The sequence below is a fragment of the Schistocerca americana genome, chromosome 1 (genome assembly GCF_021461395.2).
Source record: "Schistocerca americana isolate TAMUIC-IGC-003095 chromosome 1, iqSchAmer2.1, whole genome shotgun sequence".
In the NCBI taxonomy this organism is placed as follows: Eukaryota; Metazoa; Arthropoda; class Insecta; order Orthoptera; family Acrididae; genus Schistocerca; species Schistocerca americana.
The window spans coordinates 854,036,097-854,051,379 of record NC_060119.1 but is presented as its reverse complement, the minus strand read 5'-3'; the positions used below and the strand labels follow the sequence as shown (position 1 = coordinate 854,051,379).

At 36.0% G+C, this 15,283-nt stretch overlaps 1 protein-coding gene across 4 annotated transcripts in view; it reads right to left on the bottom strand.

Annotated features, from left to right (window-relative positions):
* Positions 1–10,096: 10,096 nt before the first annotated feature.
* Positions 10,097–15,283, bottom strand: part of LOC124613496 (ubiquitin-conjugating enzyme E2-24 kDa) — a 47,439-nt gene continuing 42,252 nt past the window's right edge. For all 4 annotated transcript variants that reach the window (XM_047142207.1, XM_047142213.1, XM_047142229.1 and 1 more), the window contains exon 6: positions 10,097–11,934. In XM_047142207.1, the coding sequence (XP_046998163.1) occupies positions 11,837–11,934 (98 nt within the window). In that variant the 3' untranslated portion in view covers positions 10,097–11,836. The remainder of the gene's footprint in view (positions 11,935–15,283) is intronic.

The following is a 15,283-nucleotide window of genomic DNA, read 5'->3' as shown; positions in this document are numbered from 1 at the left end:
CTGTTGTGATTTTTCTCTTGAACTGTGTCACTTATGTATGTAGTCATGTAAGATATGAGTTACATCACTCAATGGAATAGTCACTTAATAAAAAGAGGTCACAGTGAGTATAATCTGAAAGAAACTGGCACATTTGATAAGTAAAACAGCAAGTTTCTGTGTGTACCTTGTAGATGTTTAGATTGTGTCCTTGCTATTGGAAGGTAATCCGATTCACCTTTTTTGGCATAATTCTAGCATGCTCCTTGCCAGAGTCAATTAAAAAAAGATACCAGGCTCTGTGAAGTGAATGGTCCTTTTAAGTATGTTTTAGTGATTATTGTTATTTGTGTGCATATTTGTTTAATGGTACTCTTAAGTTTTGCTTATCTTTAAGATAGTGCTTTTGGAATCTCATATTTTGAATCTAAATGTAATTGTGAAGCCTGAATGGATGTAATTCTTACATGCACTGCTACTTCATAAGACTGTAATGTACATATCTTGATTAATATTTAGTATGGACAAGCATTTAGTAGATTTCCACATTTATCTTCTCATTGGCCATATCATATTTTATACACAGTGTTATATTTTTGACAATGTTTCCAATTTACTTGTATTAATTTTATTTCATTGTTCTAATACCTGTAGAAACAGGAGTCACAGTTTTACTGGATGCTCAGTATTCATGGACTGCTTTCACAAAATTTAAAATAAATGTCAGATTTATGTATTTGATGAAATAAAGAATTTAAAGGCACACTTCTGGTCTGAATCACTTCAGTTTTGATGTCTCCTACATTGGAACACCTTAAAACATTAATCAATCAAATTACAAGTGGAGGGTTTTGTTGTAATAATACCCATAATAATAAGTGTGCAGACTCGAGTCAACATTTGCATTTCGAACTATTATTGTCTCCTACATTGGAACACCTTAAAACATTAATCAATCAAATTACAAGTGGAGGGTTTTGTTGTAATACTACCCATAATAATAAGTGTGCAGACTCGAGTCAACATTTGCATTTCGAACTATTATGATATTGTAGTTAAAGTAAGAAGCTGAAAAAATCAAAGTAGTCAAAGACTGACATAATGCTCCATACAAAGTTTCGTTTTCACAACAAAAACCTAAATCATAGGAAACAATAATTTTCAATGAGTTTATTCACATTTGTCAAATTTCAAATACATTCGCACTTTTGAATGGACTGGTTTGCATTCTATCTTGTAACTGCCCAAGAAATGTGTGAAAATTAATTAGTAAGTAGCTCCATGTTTATAAAGGTGACTTTGATAAGATCAACATTTACTACATACAGTGAGTAATTTCACAGAACATGAAACCAGCTGTTTCTTATGACAATATCCACAAACTACAGTTATTTAGATATCATTTCTATGATTGTAACACAAACCATTTATTGACACATTGACTTGTACTATGAAATAAAGCAACCCTTTTGTTTTACATCCCTGTTTTGAAAGTTCCGTAAATCCAATGGTAACTAATAAGCGATTTCTCATAATACATTAAATCTCATAAAATTTATTATGCCGTTTGTTTACTAGTAGGTCGTGCTTGTCCAATATATGTTCGCAATATTTTGCATTTACAAATGAAGCCATAATTAAGAAAATTTAGGCTAGCAATGTTATGTTTCAGTATTTTGTATAATATGATGTATGTCCTATGTAAAAGTCTTTTTTATTGTATACGCCACTGTCAGCATAAAATAGCAAGGTTTTGTGGATAGTTACTCATAAAAAAGTTAAACTTTTAATTGTTAATTTAATAAATTTACACTTTAGTTTTGTTGACCTGATTGTTAAAAAACACACAAATAGAAGGAGAACAAGGCTCAAGGATGGTCAGTTGGAGACAGTTTTAAGACGCAACCACTGTGTTGCACGTCTGTGCAATAATCTAATTGTTGTAATACAGTATTGTGACTATGTAGCCCATTATGTGGAGTAGGCTCCCATTGACAAGAAATGGTGCAGCTTGTCATAAATAACCCACTATAAAACAACATGGTACCTGGATTATTTCATGGAATTCACGTAACTTGATCCAGTTAGCAGATGAAATGGACAGAGGCAATGACTACTTCAGCGGCAGTAGGAAGCAGATTACTAAGAGTTACACTGAACAAAGATATGTACAAGAAATCCGCTGAACTATGTGTGTCACTGCAGAACTAATTACTAAAGTGTAATGTTTTGGAAACTGTTCTAGCAGTAAACATTTGCATTTGTCTCAAAGTAATTTTTTGAGTGATGGAGGCCAATGTGATCAATAAGATACACCCCCATGATCACACATTTCTTGATGTCTATGGAACACAGGAATAACAATTTTTTTTTTGTTTAAATCCAATAATCTCTTTTTTGATGTTGAAAATTCTCGCCCCTGCAAAATGTCACTGCCTTCCCCATGTAAAAACAGTTACGTTACAACTATCTGTTCATAATACATGTTGTCATTACAGAAATTATGATGCAGAAAATAATTCCTGTTTTTCAGGAATATGATTTGAAATGTACTGTTTTGGTTGAAACCTTCATCTGCCACAAAAACAGTAGTAGGTGTTGTACAAGTTGCTCTTATAAAATAAAATTCATGCGTTTGAGGAACCTGGAACCATGAATATAGCACATTCCATTATCAAATCACATAATTTGTTTTTAATATAAATTATAATTGACTTCATCATTAATTAATATGTAAGGGGCAGTCAAATGAAAACTGAACACCCGCCACAACGGCACCATGAATGCTTCTATTAAATAATAAAATAAAATTTGCAGTGATACAAGTGGGTTTTGATTATGGCATACTGTGTTACAACATCTATCCTACTGGGCGATGAGACAGTAAATTCCTGTAGACTGCAATTGGCCACTGATGGATCCACAACCGCACCCACTGTTGTACTTCCCTGTTCGACTGAAACAGATGGCCATGTAAGTCTTTCTTCAGGTTGCCAAAGATGTGAAAATCACAAGGTGAAAGATCCGGCCTGTATGGAGGATGTTGCAATGTTTCCCAATCAAACTCTTGAAGTGTAGCTTTCATTCGGTTGGTTGTGTGGGGGCAGGTATTATTGTGCAGCAGGGTGATTCCGCTCAACTGCATTCCAGGACGTTTTGATTTTGTGGTGCATCACAGTTTTTGCAAAGTGTCTTCATAACACTGCACATTGTGATTCCACGCTTGAGTAACTTTACAAGCAGAGGGCACCTGCAGTTGAAGGAGGTTATCATGACCTCACAAACAGCTTTGGATTCCTTCGGTGGGGGAAATGTATGTTTCCACTGTTTTCACACTGCATGCTTGGCCATTACATTCCGGGCTAGGCAGTGAAGCACCAGGCTATCAGACACATTGTTTAGTGTTGTGGTGTTCCCACTGGCTGATGGGTCATGACAGGGCAGCAAGAGCCATGCCAGCAATATTCAGTAAGTTTAGTATTTGCAGCGTTTGCTGGCAGCCAGTACGAGACAGCAAGCTATACTCTGCTTCTGAAGTAAATTTATCACATCTCCCATTGTTTTCACCGGAAGTTTGACTGCACAAGTTACTTGTTTTGTAAAAAATGTTCCTCTATTTAGTGAGGAAAAATTACAAGTTTTGTAATGATACATGCACAATTACATACTTCATCTATATTTATCAAATCCATGTATTTTCATACATCTAATAATAGGAAACTAAAGAGCCCTGTTTCCTTACATCCTTTTCATATTCTTCAAATTAAAGTGGTGAAATCCAAACAGAAAAACCTTGGATAGGTACAGAGAACAACTAAAAAGAAAACTTGGCAAAATGTCAAATGGCTCAGGGAAAAGTCTATCAAAATGTAGTTCCACTTGGCCTTGGTTTAATCACGTGAATTTTAAAGATATCTTAATTCCAGAGCTATGCACACAGTTCCTTGACTGTGGAAACAGAATCATTGAGCCAGATGGCATTATCTAGAGAATTTTTGCTATCGGTCTGTCTGTCACAAAACGAACATTCTGAGAGACCACCATCGATTCCCGTTGCCGTTTAGTGCATTATCATCAAAAAAGTTACAGGAAAACTTTTGCAACCCAGAAAGGACAAAATACCACTGATGAAGGCCAAGCACGACAGTCCTAAGATTATACTAATTGCTTGCTGATACGTGTCTAGAGTCTAATAAACCCTCTACCCATTCAGAGGCAAACATTTGTAAAACTTATTTAATAACTTTTTAGTATAACACATTTTTAAAACAGACTAAAAATAATTTCTCTTCACGCCACAAATTAAAATGAAACATGTGGAGCACATGCAATAGGTAATTTATTCATGAATAGTTCACCCAAGTCACTAACAATTTTATTGCAATTCAATGATGTGAACTGTTGTGCGATTTTCCTTGACGAAAGCTACTCTCTATGCTCATTATTATCTACTGCATGAAATATTACCGGTAATGTCACAAATTCATAAGCACGTATTTTCAGGACTATACATGTGAGATTAGGAATCTGTATGGAGCTACAAGGAAATATTTTATACTTTTGAGTCTGCTTTAAAATGTGTTGTACTAGAAAAGTTTTAAATATTTTTTGTTTTTATCTCGCATGAAATCTTTTCGTAGATTTTAAACATTTTCATGAGATTACAAAAAACCTGTAAATTTCAGGTTAACTTCAGTTCCTCCTTTCGAGTCAACCAATATACTGGTATTGCATCCTCCTACGTATATCTTATGACAAGACCATGAAAATAAAAATCAGAATAGAGCTCACACAGAGGCTTGCCAGCTATAATTTCTTATCTACATATACACTCCGCTAGCCACCAAGTGATTTGTGGCAAGGGCACTGTTTGTGCCAATGTCATATCCCCCCCCCCACCTCTTCCACCCGCAGATCGCACGAGGAAAAGACGACTGTCTGAACAAATCAGTATGAGCTCTAATTTCCCTTATCTTTGAATGGTGGCGATTGGGTGATCTGAAACTTGGCAGTAATATTATATCCTCTACATCCTCGGAAGGTCAGATTTTGGAATTTAGTGAGCAGCCCCTTCCGTTTAGCACGTCGTCTATCTGCAAGTGTGTCCCACTTCAAACTTGCTATGAGACTTGTAGCGCTCTTGCAATGGCTAAATGTACCAGTCACGAATCTTGCCACTCTTCTTTGGACCTTCTCAATCTCTTGAATCAGGCTCAACTGGTAAGGGTCCCATACAGACAAACAATACTCTAAGACTGGACAAGCTAAAGAATTGTAAGCAATTTTCTTAGTTGAAAGACTGCATCGCTTCAGGATTCTACCAATAAATCACAATCTATAGTTTGCCTTACGCGTTACTTGTGTATCTGATCATTCCATTTGAGATCATTTCGAATAGTCACACGCAGATACTTGACGGATGTTACTGCTTCCAAAGACTGGGCATTTATTTTGTACTCATACATTAATGGGGATTTTTGCCTTGTTATATGCAGTAGGTTACACTTACTAATACTGAGAGATCTGCCAGTCATTACACCACACATTTATTTCCTGCAAATCCTCGGTGATTTGTTCACAACTTTCATGTGATACTACTTTCCTCTAGACAACAGCATCGTCAGCAAACAGTCTAATGCTGCTGTCAATACCATGAACCAGATCGTTTATGTAAATCGTAAAAAGCAACAGACCTATTATGTTGCCCTGGGGCACAATTGACGTTACACTTGTTTCCATTGGAGTCTCCCCATTCACGCTCTGTCTGTTAGAAAACTTTCTATCCCAACCGCATATGTCATTGGATAGACCATAAGCGCACACCTTTTGGTACGAGCAATAGTGTGGAACTGAGTCGAATGCCTTTTGAATGTAGAGGATTATGGCATCAACCTGGGAGCTGACATCTAGATCCTGTTGTATACCATGCACAAGAGGGCCACCTGTGTCTCACACGACCGCTGCTTCCTAAAATCGTGCTGTTTTCTGCAAATGAGCCTCTCAGAGTCTGGAAAGGTCATTATGTCTGAACACAAAATATGTTCCATGATTCTACAACAAATCAATGCCAGTGAAATTGGCCGGCAATTATGTGCATCCGATTTTCTACCCTTTTTATAGGTTACTGTGACACAGGCCTTCTTCCAGTCCTGTGGAACTTTCCCCTGTTCCAATGATCTCTGGTAGATGACGCATAAGAATGGTTCTACATTTGTACCAGTCAACATAAAATATCACAGGGGTACCATCGGGGCTAGATGCCTTCCTGGCATGTAAGGATATTAACTGTTTTACAATCCCAGATACGCTAAACACTGTCAACCATCCTTGCATTTGTTCAATAATTGAAAGGGGGAATGGTGCAGCAGGCCTCTACCATAAATGAGTTTTTGAAAGCTTGGTTTAGAATTTCGGCCTTCTGTTTATCGTCATCCGTTATATTACCCACACTGTCAGCAAGAGAAGGTACTGAAATATTTGTAGCATTCATAGATTTTACGTACGACCAAAATTTTTTGGGGTTATTTTTAGAATCTGCAGATAAAATATTGCTTTCAAATTCATTAAAAGAATCTCTCATTGACCTTTGGCAGCTGCTTTCATTTTGCATAATTTCTGTTTCTCAGCAGTGCAGTGACTACATTTAAAACGACTGTGCAAAATTCTCTGTTTTCTCAGCAACTTCCTAATATGTTTGTTGAACCAAGGTAGATTCTTCCCTTCCCCTATATTTTTGCTACACACACATTTCTCTAGCACGAGGTGGACAATACCTTTAAATTCCAACCAAAATGCTCAATATCTTTGTGCCCCATGGTGAATGCTTGGAACTGACTACGAAGGTATTCATTAACAACACTTTTATTTGCTTTCTCAAACAAGAAAACTCTACACTGTTTCTTTGGCTTTTTGCAACTTCCACTGGCATAGAAGCCATAACATTATGGTTGCTAATACCTTCTTCTTGATAAACTTTCTCAAAAAGATCAGGTCTATTTGTCACCAAGATATCTAATATGATCCCATCTCGAGTGGGTTTTCTAACCAATTTCTCAAGGTTGTATGTTGAGAGTGCTCCTAGAATAACTTCACACGAGTCTTTGCTTCTGTCCCCTGTGATAAATGTGCTATTTTCCCAGTTAATGGATGCCAGATTAAAATCTCCATCTATAACTAAAGGATAATTTAGATATGTATTTCCTAGGTACTCAAAACTTTCACTGAAACGTTCTGCGGTGTTGGTTGCGTATGCTGGTGGTCTATAAAAACATCCTAATACAATGGTCAGTCCTTGTCTCATTGACAGCTTTATTCAGACTATTTCACAGTCCAACCCAGTATCAATCTCAACTGCGTTTAAACAGCTTTTAACTGAAAAACATGAAACAATCTTAACTGGAAAAGGGGATATAGTAGTGGTACACAAGTACCCTCCACCACACACCAGACAAGAAAGTGAGTTGATACTGCATTGTCATGCAGTTCTGAACCATGTTGAAAATTTCAAATCTCTAGCTCATTGGGAAGTTAGTTCAAAATCAATTGCAAAACTTGTACCAAGCATACAGGCAAGAAAGCGACCTAATAAAAACATTGTAAAATACAAGGGTGTACCTATACTGAACTGGAGACAGTGAATTCTGTACAAAATTCTACTAAAAACTGTGTGTTTATCTTACCTCTATCGTTACAATTTTTCTTCTGCTGTTAAAAAAATGTAAATGTCATGTGACTAGGGCCTCCCGTTGGGTAGATCGTTCGCCTGGTGCAAGTCTTTTGATTTGATGCCACTTCGGCGACTTGCGCGTTGATGGGGATGAAGTGATAATGATTAGGACAACACAACACCCAGAGAAAATCTCCGACCCAGCCGGGAATTGAACCTGAGCCCTTAGGATCGACATTCTGTCATGCTGACCACTCAGCTGCCACGGGCAGACCTCTTCTGCTAATACATTCTTCTGAAAAAATTATTTGTTTTGAAATTTTGTCTTGCATGTTCTGCAGCACACAGTGAAATTTATTGATTCACCCTGCAACACAAGTAAAATTTTTCAGGAATGTTTTACTTTTCTACGTGAAGAAAAAGAATGCCTAAATGCCTGTCACTATTTAAGGGATGAGATCAGCCTCGTGTTTCTTCTGTACTTAAAAGTTAAAGGTTCACTGCACTATCACAATGATACCAATAACACAGGCTGCACCTGTGTTATCTACGACTTTGTATGTCATCTGTTCGAAGAGAAGGGATTCCTCTGCTGATGCAGCTCAGCTCGGCACGGTAAAGAAAAAGCAATGCACACCTCCACTGATCTGTAGGAACTTATTTATCTATCCTCCAGTGTTTTAGGGTGACCTGAAACTGCCCGTTCTTTTTGTTTAAAGTACCTAATGACCTCTATGTCTCTGGATGTTAAATTCTAATCTTGCTTCCTTCTTTCTGTTGCAATAGAAAACATGAAACAGAAAATCTAGACAAATTCGGCAAAGGGAAATCAAGCAATTGAGGGAAAAGTCCATCATATTGCAGTTCTACTTGCTCTTTGTTTCCTCATATAAATTTCCTAAAACAAACCTATTCCTAAGAGCTGTCCACAGTTCTTTGAAAGCGAAGATAGGGTTGATAAAAATAATTACAACTTCTGATACTACACTCTCTGTATAACACGAAAGTGAAAATTTCAAGAAGGAATATGTTGCATATTAGTCAACCTAGCTGTAAAAGCATTTACAAAAGTAATTCTATTTTTTGGCATCTGCGTTTTGCAATGCCACCTAGAAAGCAACTCAACTATATAGTCCATCCACAGCAAAGTCTCAGATTGATTCCTCTCTTTTAGTTGCAAATATGTAATGTACATTCTAGTAATTGTAGGAAGTGGACAACGTAATTTCTTGCCCTTTATAGCGTAATTATAAAACCATAACAGATGATTGCCCAGTGTGATCAGTCATTGCTGAGGGGAAACCCCATATGTAGAGTTTTTTGAACGTGGATGATTAAAATCGCATGTGAGCCTGTAGGATTACACTTATTACTAGTAATTCTTTTTTGTATCCTACAGTATTCGTCAGTACACCAAATGTGTGCAGACTCCATCAGCTTGCAGTTGTGGTATTGACAACTCAGCAACTCTTGTGAAAAGAGACATGTCAGTGTCATTGCCATTTGAAAATTCCATCTGTACTTTTAGCAATATTTCACTCGCAATAATAAGGTTCTAAAATATATCCAAATGTGAGCTTGACACTATCAAGACTTTTTCAACCTAAGGTTTGTAACTCAAGTGCATCTGCTTGACAAATAGTGTCATTTCACGACGACTGTGAGAATGAAAGTGTTAATGGTTTATTAACAAGTGAAGACACTACACTATAATTTGTACCAAATCTGATTTTTTAACTGTACACTTCCTTCAAAATTGAGAAATGTTACAGAACTGAAAAACCATACCAAAATAGAAAACAAGCATCTTTTTTAACAAGGAAAGGACAGCTTTTCATGAAAAAAGTTCATAAATATGTGGGGTACTCTCATATACTGCCAGATTTTTACAATGTGAAACTCAGAGAAGTGAGTTTCTGCTGTCACAGCCCAGCAACGGAGTGAACATCTTGGTCGGCAACGTGTGCCTGCTAAGCAAGCCAAGTCCAGTACATCCCATCCTGGTGTGCAGTATGAATGCAGTCTTGAGCTGTGGTGAGCTACCTCACAAGTACCATTTTGGTAAACCACAGGTGTCTCAGAAGAAATCACCAGGAAAATTTTACAGCATTTTTTTATTGTTGGATCCAGCCTCATCAGAAGGAGAATGAAAGAAATTGTGCAGAACTTTTATACAATTTCTGATAATTACAAAATTTAATTGACTTTTACATCATTCTCCCTTAATTGTTAAATTCATTAGCTGGCTGTGTAGGGAAAATGAATCAGATCCTTACATTAAGGTAAGACGATACATTTAAAAAAAGATATGAAACACTACTTTTATGCATTTTTGAAGGGTTTGCAAAGCAGACTATAGATGTTAGGTGGTCCCCAACAGGTAACAACAATTCTGAATTATGACAGAATCCAAAACCAATAACAAAATTCATGAACATACTGCCAACCACATAACTGACATAAGAATACCACTTTATTATCAATTTAAATTATTGTACACAAATTTCAACTACCTTACTTTGTTTTCAAGTTTACTGTACACACCAAAAACATTTTCAATATCTGGTTGCAATCATGCACACTGACAGGTAGGTGTGTTGTACAAAAATTCTGAACATATAATAATGTAGAAAACATTTCATGCAGTGTAGTGTCCTTTCACACAGCAGTTTTTTTCCATGGAACGCTTATTGAAACAATATATCAGCAGTCAAAAAAATTTTGTTTAGCACCAGAGATGAGAATTACCAGAAACAGTTTGAGAAAAGTATGCTAAAAGAAGAAATTGTATGGTATATCTTATTATTGTTCAAGCACTCCACTGATAAAAAATATTAAAATAAGTCTGAGCAAATTATTTCTTGTTTATATTGCAGGTGCACTACTGAACCAGCTCATTTATGGTGCTGTCAAGAATATATCATTCAAGAGATTAGGAACTATTCATAGTGCAGTGTTTCTTAAAAATCATTACACCACTCACTTCCATGAAACCAAAAATAAGTGATTTGCCTCACTCATACCATGGCATTACAATTCACTGCCTGTCAGAGATATACTGTACAGTAAGTTCCTGAATATGAGATTCACACACACTATGACCAATTTTTCTTATGAAGTACACGATTTTAATACAAATACTAACACATTTAAGCTGTTTACTGAACAATGAACACAACAAAACCCTGGTATACAAAATTATAATTAACTGTTGACAGCGAACAGGATAAAAAAATCCATTCATTTGAAATGCTCTTTACATGTGGAACTGTGACATCATTTGCTCTTCAGTAATACATTAGGTGCAGTGGACTTTAATTTACACTGACGAGTGGTTGCCACCACCAGCATTGTTCTAAGTTGGGAGACTTTCACAGATTAATCACACAACACTAAATAGAAAATTTGAGAATGTTTCCATACTCTTGTCAGATTTTTTTAAAAAAAGGAAATATGACAAAACCAACCCACTTACACTTGAAAAACTGAATTTACAAATACACATTTTTCAAATTATAACAAACCATCTGATTTCAGAATCAGTACCATAATATGTAGTAATTCAATTACCAACAAAGAAAGTAATGAAGATTACAAACAAAATTTATTTCATCGTTGACTTCAACACGCACACCAGCTGTATGCACAGGCAAGTTTACACCTTTGTTATTTGTTTTTAATATTAACTGCTGTCCTCCAAGTGAGCACAACAGACACTCCCAATAGAAAAGTCAACAATAACAGCCAGATCTGCACAGAAAGAGTTGCACTCAATGTTTCATACTGAATTATCTCAGATGGGAGCTAACCACATAAAAAAGTAAATTACTGTAATGAGGTACAGGTTTGAAATTTCACCAGGTTACCCATCTGAATATTACTTCCACAACACATTTAACAGGAAACAATCCACAGAAAGCTATCTATTCTGAAGCCGCACATTACATTTAATATCCTTTTCCCTATCTTTGTTTCGATACTACATTATGAATAAATGATTATCTATGTTCAAAACATCTCATTTTCACAGGAGTTCCAAACAATGAGAAAAACACCCATACACTGTGGCATACACACAATTATATTTTTGCCAATGAAACAAATGCTGCACTGAATAAGGGCTGTTTGTCATTTATCACTATGTCTTTACAAAAAGTCATTGGAAGAGCAATATTTTTTTTTTTTGACACATCACGTTGCGTAACGTTTGGTCCAAAGCCTTGCAATACGATCATGTTCTTCTCTGTTCTGCAAATACTGTGTTGCTATGCTGCCAACAAGAGGGTCAGCTGGAAAAAAAGATAACCAAATTACATTTTAAAAATGTTTAATATTAGGGATGAAATTAAGTGCAAACGGTGAGCAGCAGAATTACAAGAAAAGCATACAATTAACTAAAAATTCATTGAAACATCAAATTATTCTGACAAAAATGAAAATTTTGGCATTTAAATTTTTTCAGCAAAAAGTGGCACAAATAAAGTGTTTTAGCTCATGGAGGAACAAGTACTGAATAACTGCATGCTACATTCATTGCTAAAGAAAAGTTATACATCAGTAAACAGTGGAATGTCAAATGACTCAAAAGAATCAAAGAAAGTCCTTGCAATTAAAACAAACATGTTAGCACACGCATACCTAGCAAAAGATGTGACAGTACAGATATGAATCGACTGGCCCAATTGCATCAAGTAGATTAAAACAGAAATGAAGTAGTACGTTGAAACAACATTTCTTAGTAGGTGCTTGGTCCAATGGGAAGAATGTTAAGTCATCATAGGAAAGGAGGGAATACTAGTGCTACCCAGTTTTACAAAATTAAAATGTTATTTAGCAGAAAGAGTGATGCACATTATAATGGGCCACTATCATTTCTGATACAGAGTTGACACACAGTAGTTAATGGTTCTGCTAACTTTCTAAGGATCTTTAAAACTGCATGCATTCATAGAAAACTGAACATAATCCCAGATTCATTCTTTCTTATGCCTGATGGGGTGTACAGCAACAACTTGCAAAGCTCAGATAGTAACAAGTTTGCAAGAACAACTTGAAAGGATCAGATGGTACAACATTTACAATTGCATAAGAGAAGTAGGTCACATAAGCTACATCCATGAATTAATGTTAAAATACCTTCAACTGTGCTGAATACATAGTGCATCCCACGACTTCATCAAATGAAAAGTAATGATGGTTTAACATCCTGCTAATGAAAGGTCACTAGAGAGATGGAGCACAAGCTCAGACTATGAAGGAAATTAATTGTGTGCTTTTCATGGAAATCATCCGAACACCTGCATTAAGCAAATCACAGAAAACCTGAATCTGAATGGCCGAACAGGGATTTTAACTGTCACGGTCTGAAATGAGAGTCCAGTGTCTTACCAATGTGCTACTTTGCTCAGTGGTCGCAATGGATTTTCAGCCCCACTGCAGAAGTAAACTGGCAGAAGAAAGCATATACTGGCCGCACTTGAACTGTCTTCAAAATAGTTTCCCCTGAGAAAATCTACTACCCTTATAATGGTAGAAAAGCTTACAAAAAGATTATTTTAATATGATGCGTACCCAAAAACTTTTGAATGGCATTAGAGTACTATCATCTCGTGATTGTAGGGAAATGCTCACCAGTAAAGGTAAGGGCAGACAGTTACAGCCTGTGATACCACACGGCAAAACATCACATAGAGCAAGTAACTGCACAAATAAATAGGATGAGCAAACCCTGTTACACTGACATTAATGAAATGATAATTGCGGTCAGAATAAAGATATCAAGAGGTTGTCTGTCAGTAATTGGAGTATATGCCTGGAAGAGGGATGGGATGCTGACTCTGGAAACTTCTACTACATCCTGCAAAGAACCCTCTGTACAAACAAAGATCATTGTCTGATAATAGTGGGGGATTTAAATGCAACGGTAGGTAAAACCCCCATGGCAAATGTTACTGATTGTGAAGAAAAAACAAAACAAATAATAATGGATACAGACTGAAGGCGTTCTCATTAAATAATGAGCTAAGCATAACAAACATATTCTTCAGGCATGAAGTGATCAACAAATGTAACTGTTAGCTGGAAATTCTGCCACAATCACAGACTACATAATTGTAAATAAGGAGGCTTGGTCTCTAGTGCAAGGCACAAGGGTCTTCAGAGAGCCAGATGTCTCTTCAGATCATTTCTTGCCAGTCTCAAAAAATAAAACTACTTAGAAGATATCTTCCAAACAGAAACAAAATAATGCCGATACAGCATTTAGGATACATTTACTTCAAGAAGAGAGTATCTGGTTACTAAATCAGAGAAGGATTGAAGAATACACAAGTTTAATTATAAAAGCAGATAACATCAACCAGGAATGTAATAACATAAAAGAAGCACTTGGTAGAAGAAAGAAAAGTTTTTTTTCAAAAGGGGTCCACAATACTGGGATGATGGAATACCTAATGTAATGGAAGGTACAAAACACGCCTACTTAAAAATGTTTAATTCCCAAGACAATCATGACCTGAGACTATATTATAAAAGTAAATCAGCTCTAGTCAAAAGGAAAGTCAGGAAAATTGAAATCCTTAATTGGGAAAATATAACACATACTGAACATAATGTAAGAGGAAGACAACACAAAGTATAGAAAATAATTCAACATTTAAACAAAGAAGATAAAGACAATCTGCAAATAAACACAATATCGAACTAATTGGTTGCAACACTACAAAACACACTGGACAGATGTGCACGATAAACACTTAGTTCTGTCGGAACCAGACAGGAACATAGACCTAATAACGTTGGAGGAAATACAGGGTGCATTAACACCTAGCATGAAGAGGAAGACTTCAGGGTGTGACAAAATCAATACAGGGCTCATCAAATATGAAACAAATATGGCAAAAATAATGAATATTTGATTTCATTAATATGTGCTGGCAAAGTGGTTGTATACCTGAAGAATGGAATATAGCCCAGATATGCCCAATTCATAAGAAAGGTAACAGATATGAATGTCAGAACTACAGAGGTATTAGCCTTCTGAAATCATGTTATAAACTATGTTACAATTGAAAAAAAAAAAAAAAAAAAAAAAAAAACCTACTATCCAATAACTGAAACTGTATTATCTGATGCCCAACACGGTTTTCAAACAGGCAGATCATGCTGGGACTGTATTTTCACCATGATGTAACTAATAGAAAAATTCCATTTTCCACTTTTTCTTGCCTTCATTGACTACAAATGGCATTTGATAAAGTATCTCAAAACAAATCATGGGAAATTTTAAGAAACAGAGGGATTTCATCTCATAAGAGCTGTACAGGATTTATAGAGCTGTACAGGGTTTATTTATGAAAAACAAAACACAAATAAAGGTAGCAGGTAACAGACATGTTATGGCTGAAATAAACAATGGGGTTGACAAGGGTGCCCCCTATCACTCACTTTTTTTAATATGTATATTGGCAAGGTAACAAAAATTTGGGTACAGACAATGAAAAATTTTAAAATAAATGATAGGGATGTTAGTGTACTTTTCCCTGATGACCAAGTAACTGTTAGTCTTACAAGAAGCTGTCTTTAATTTAAGTAAAATAGTCAGGCAATACAATCTGAATGTCTCCATTGCAAAGACAA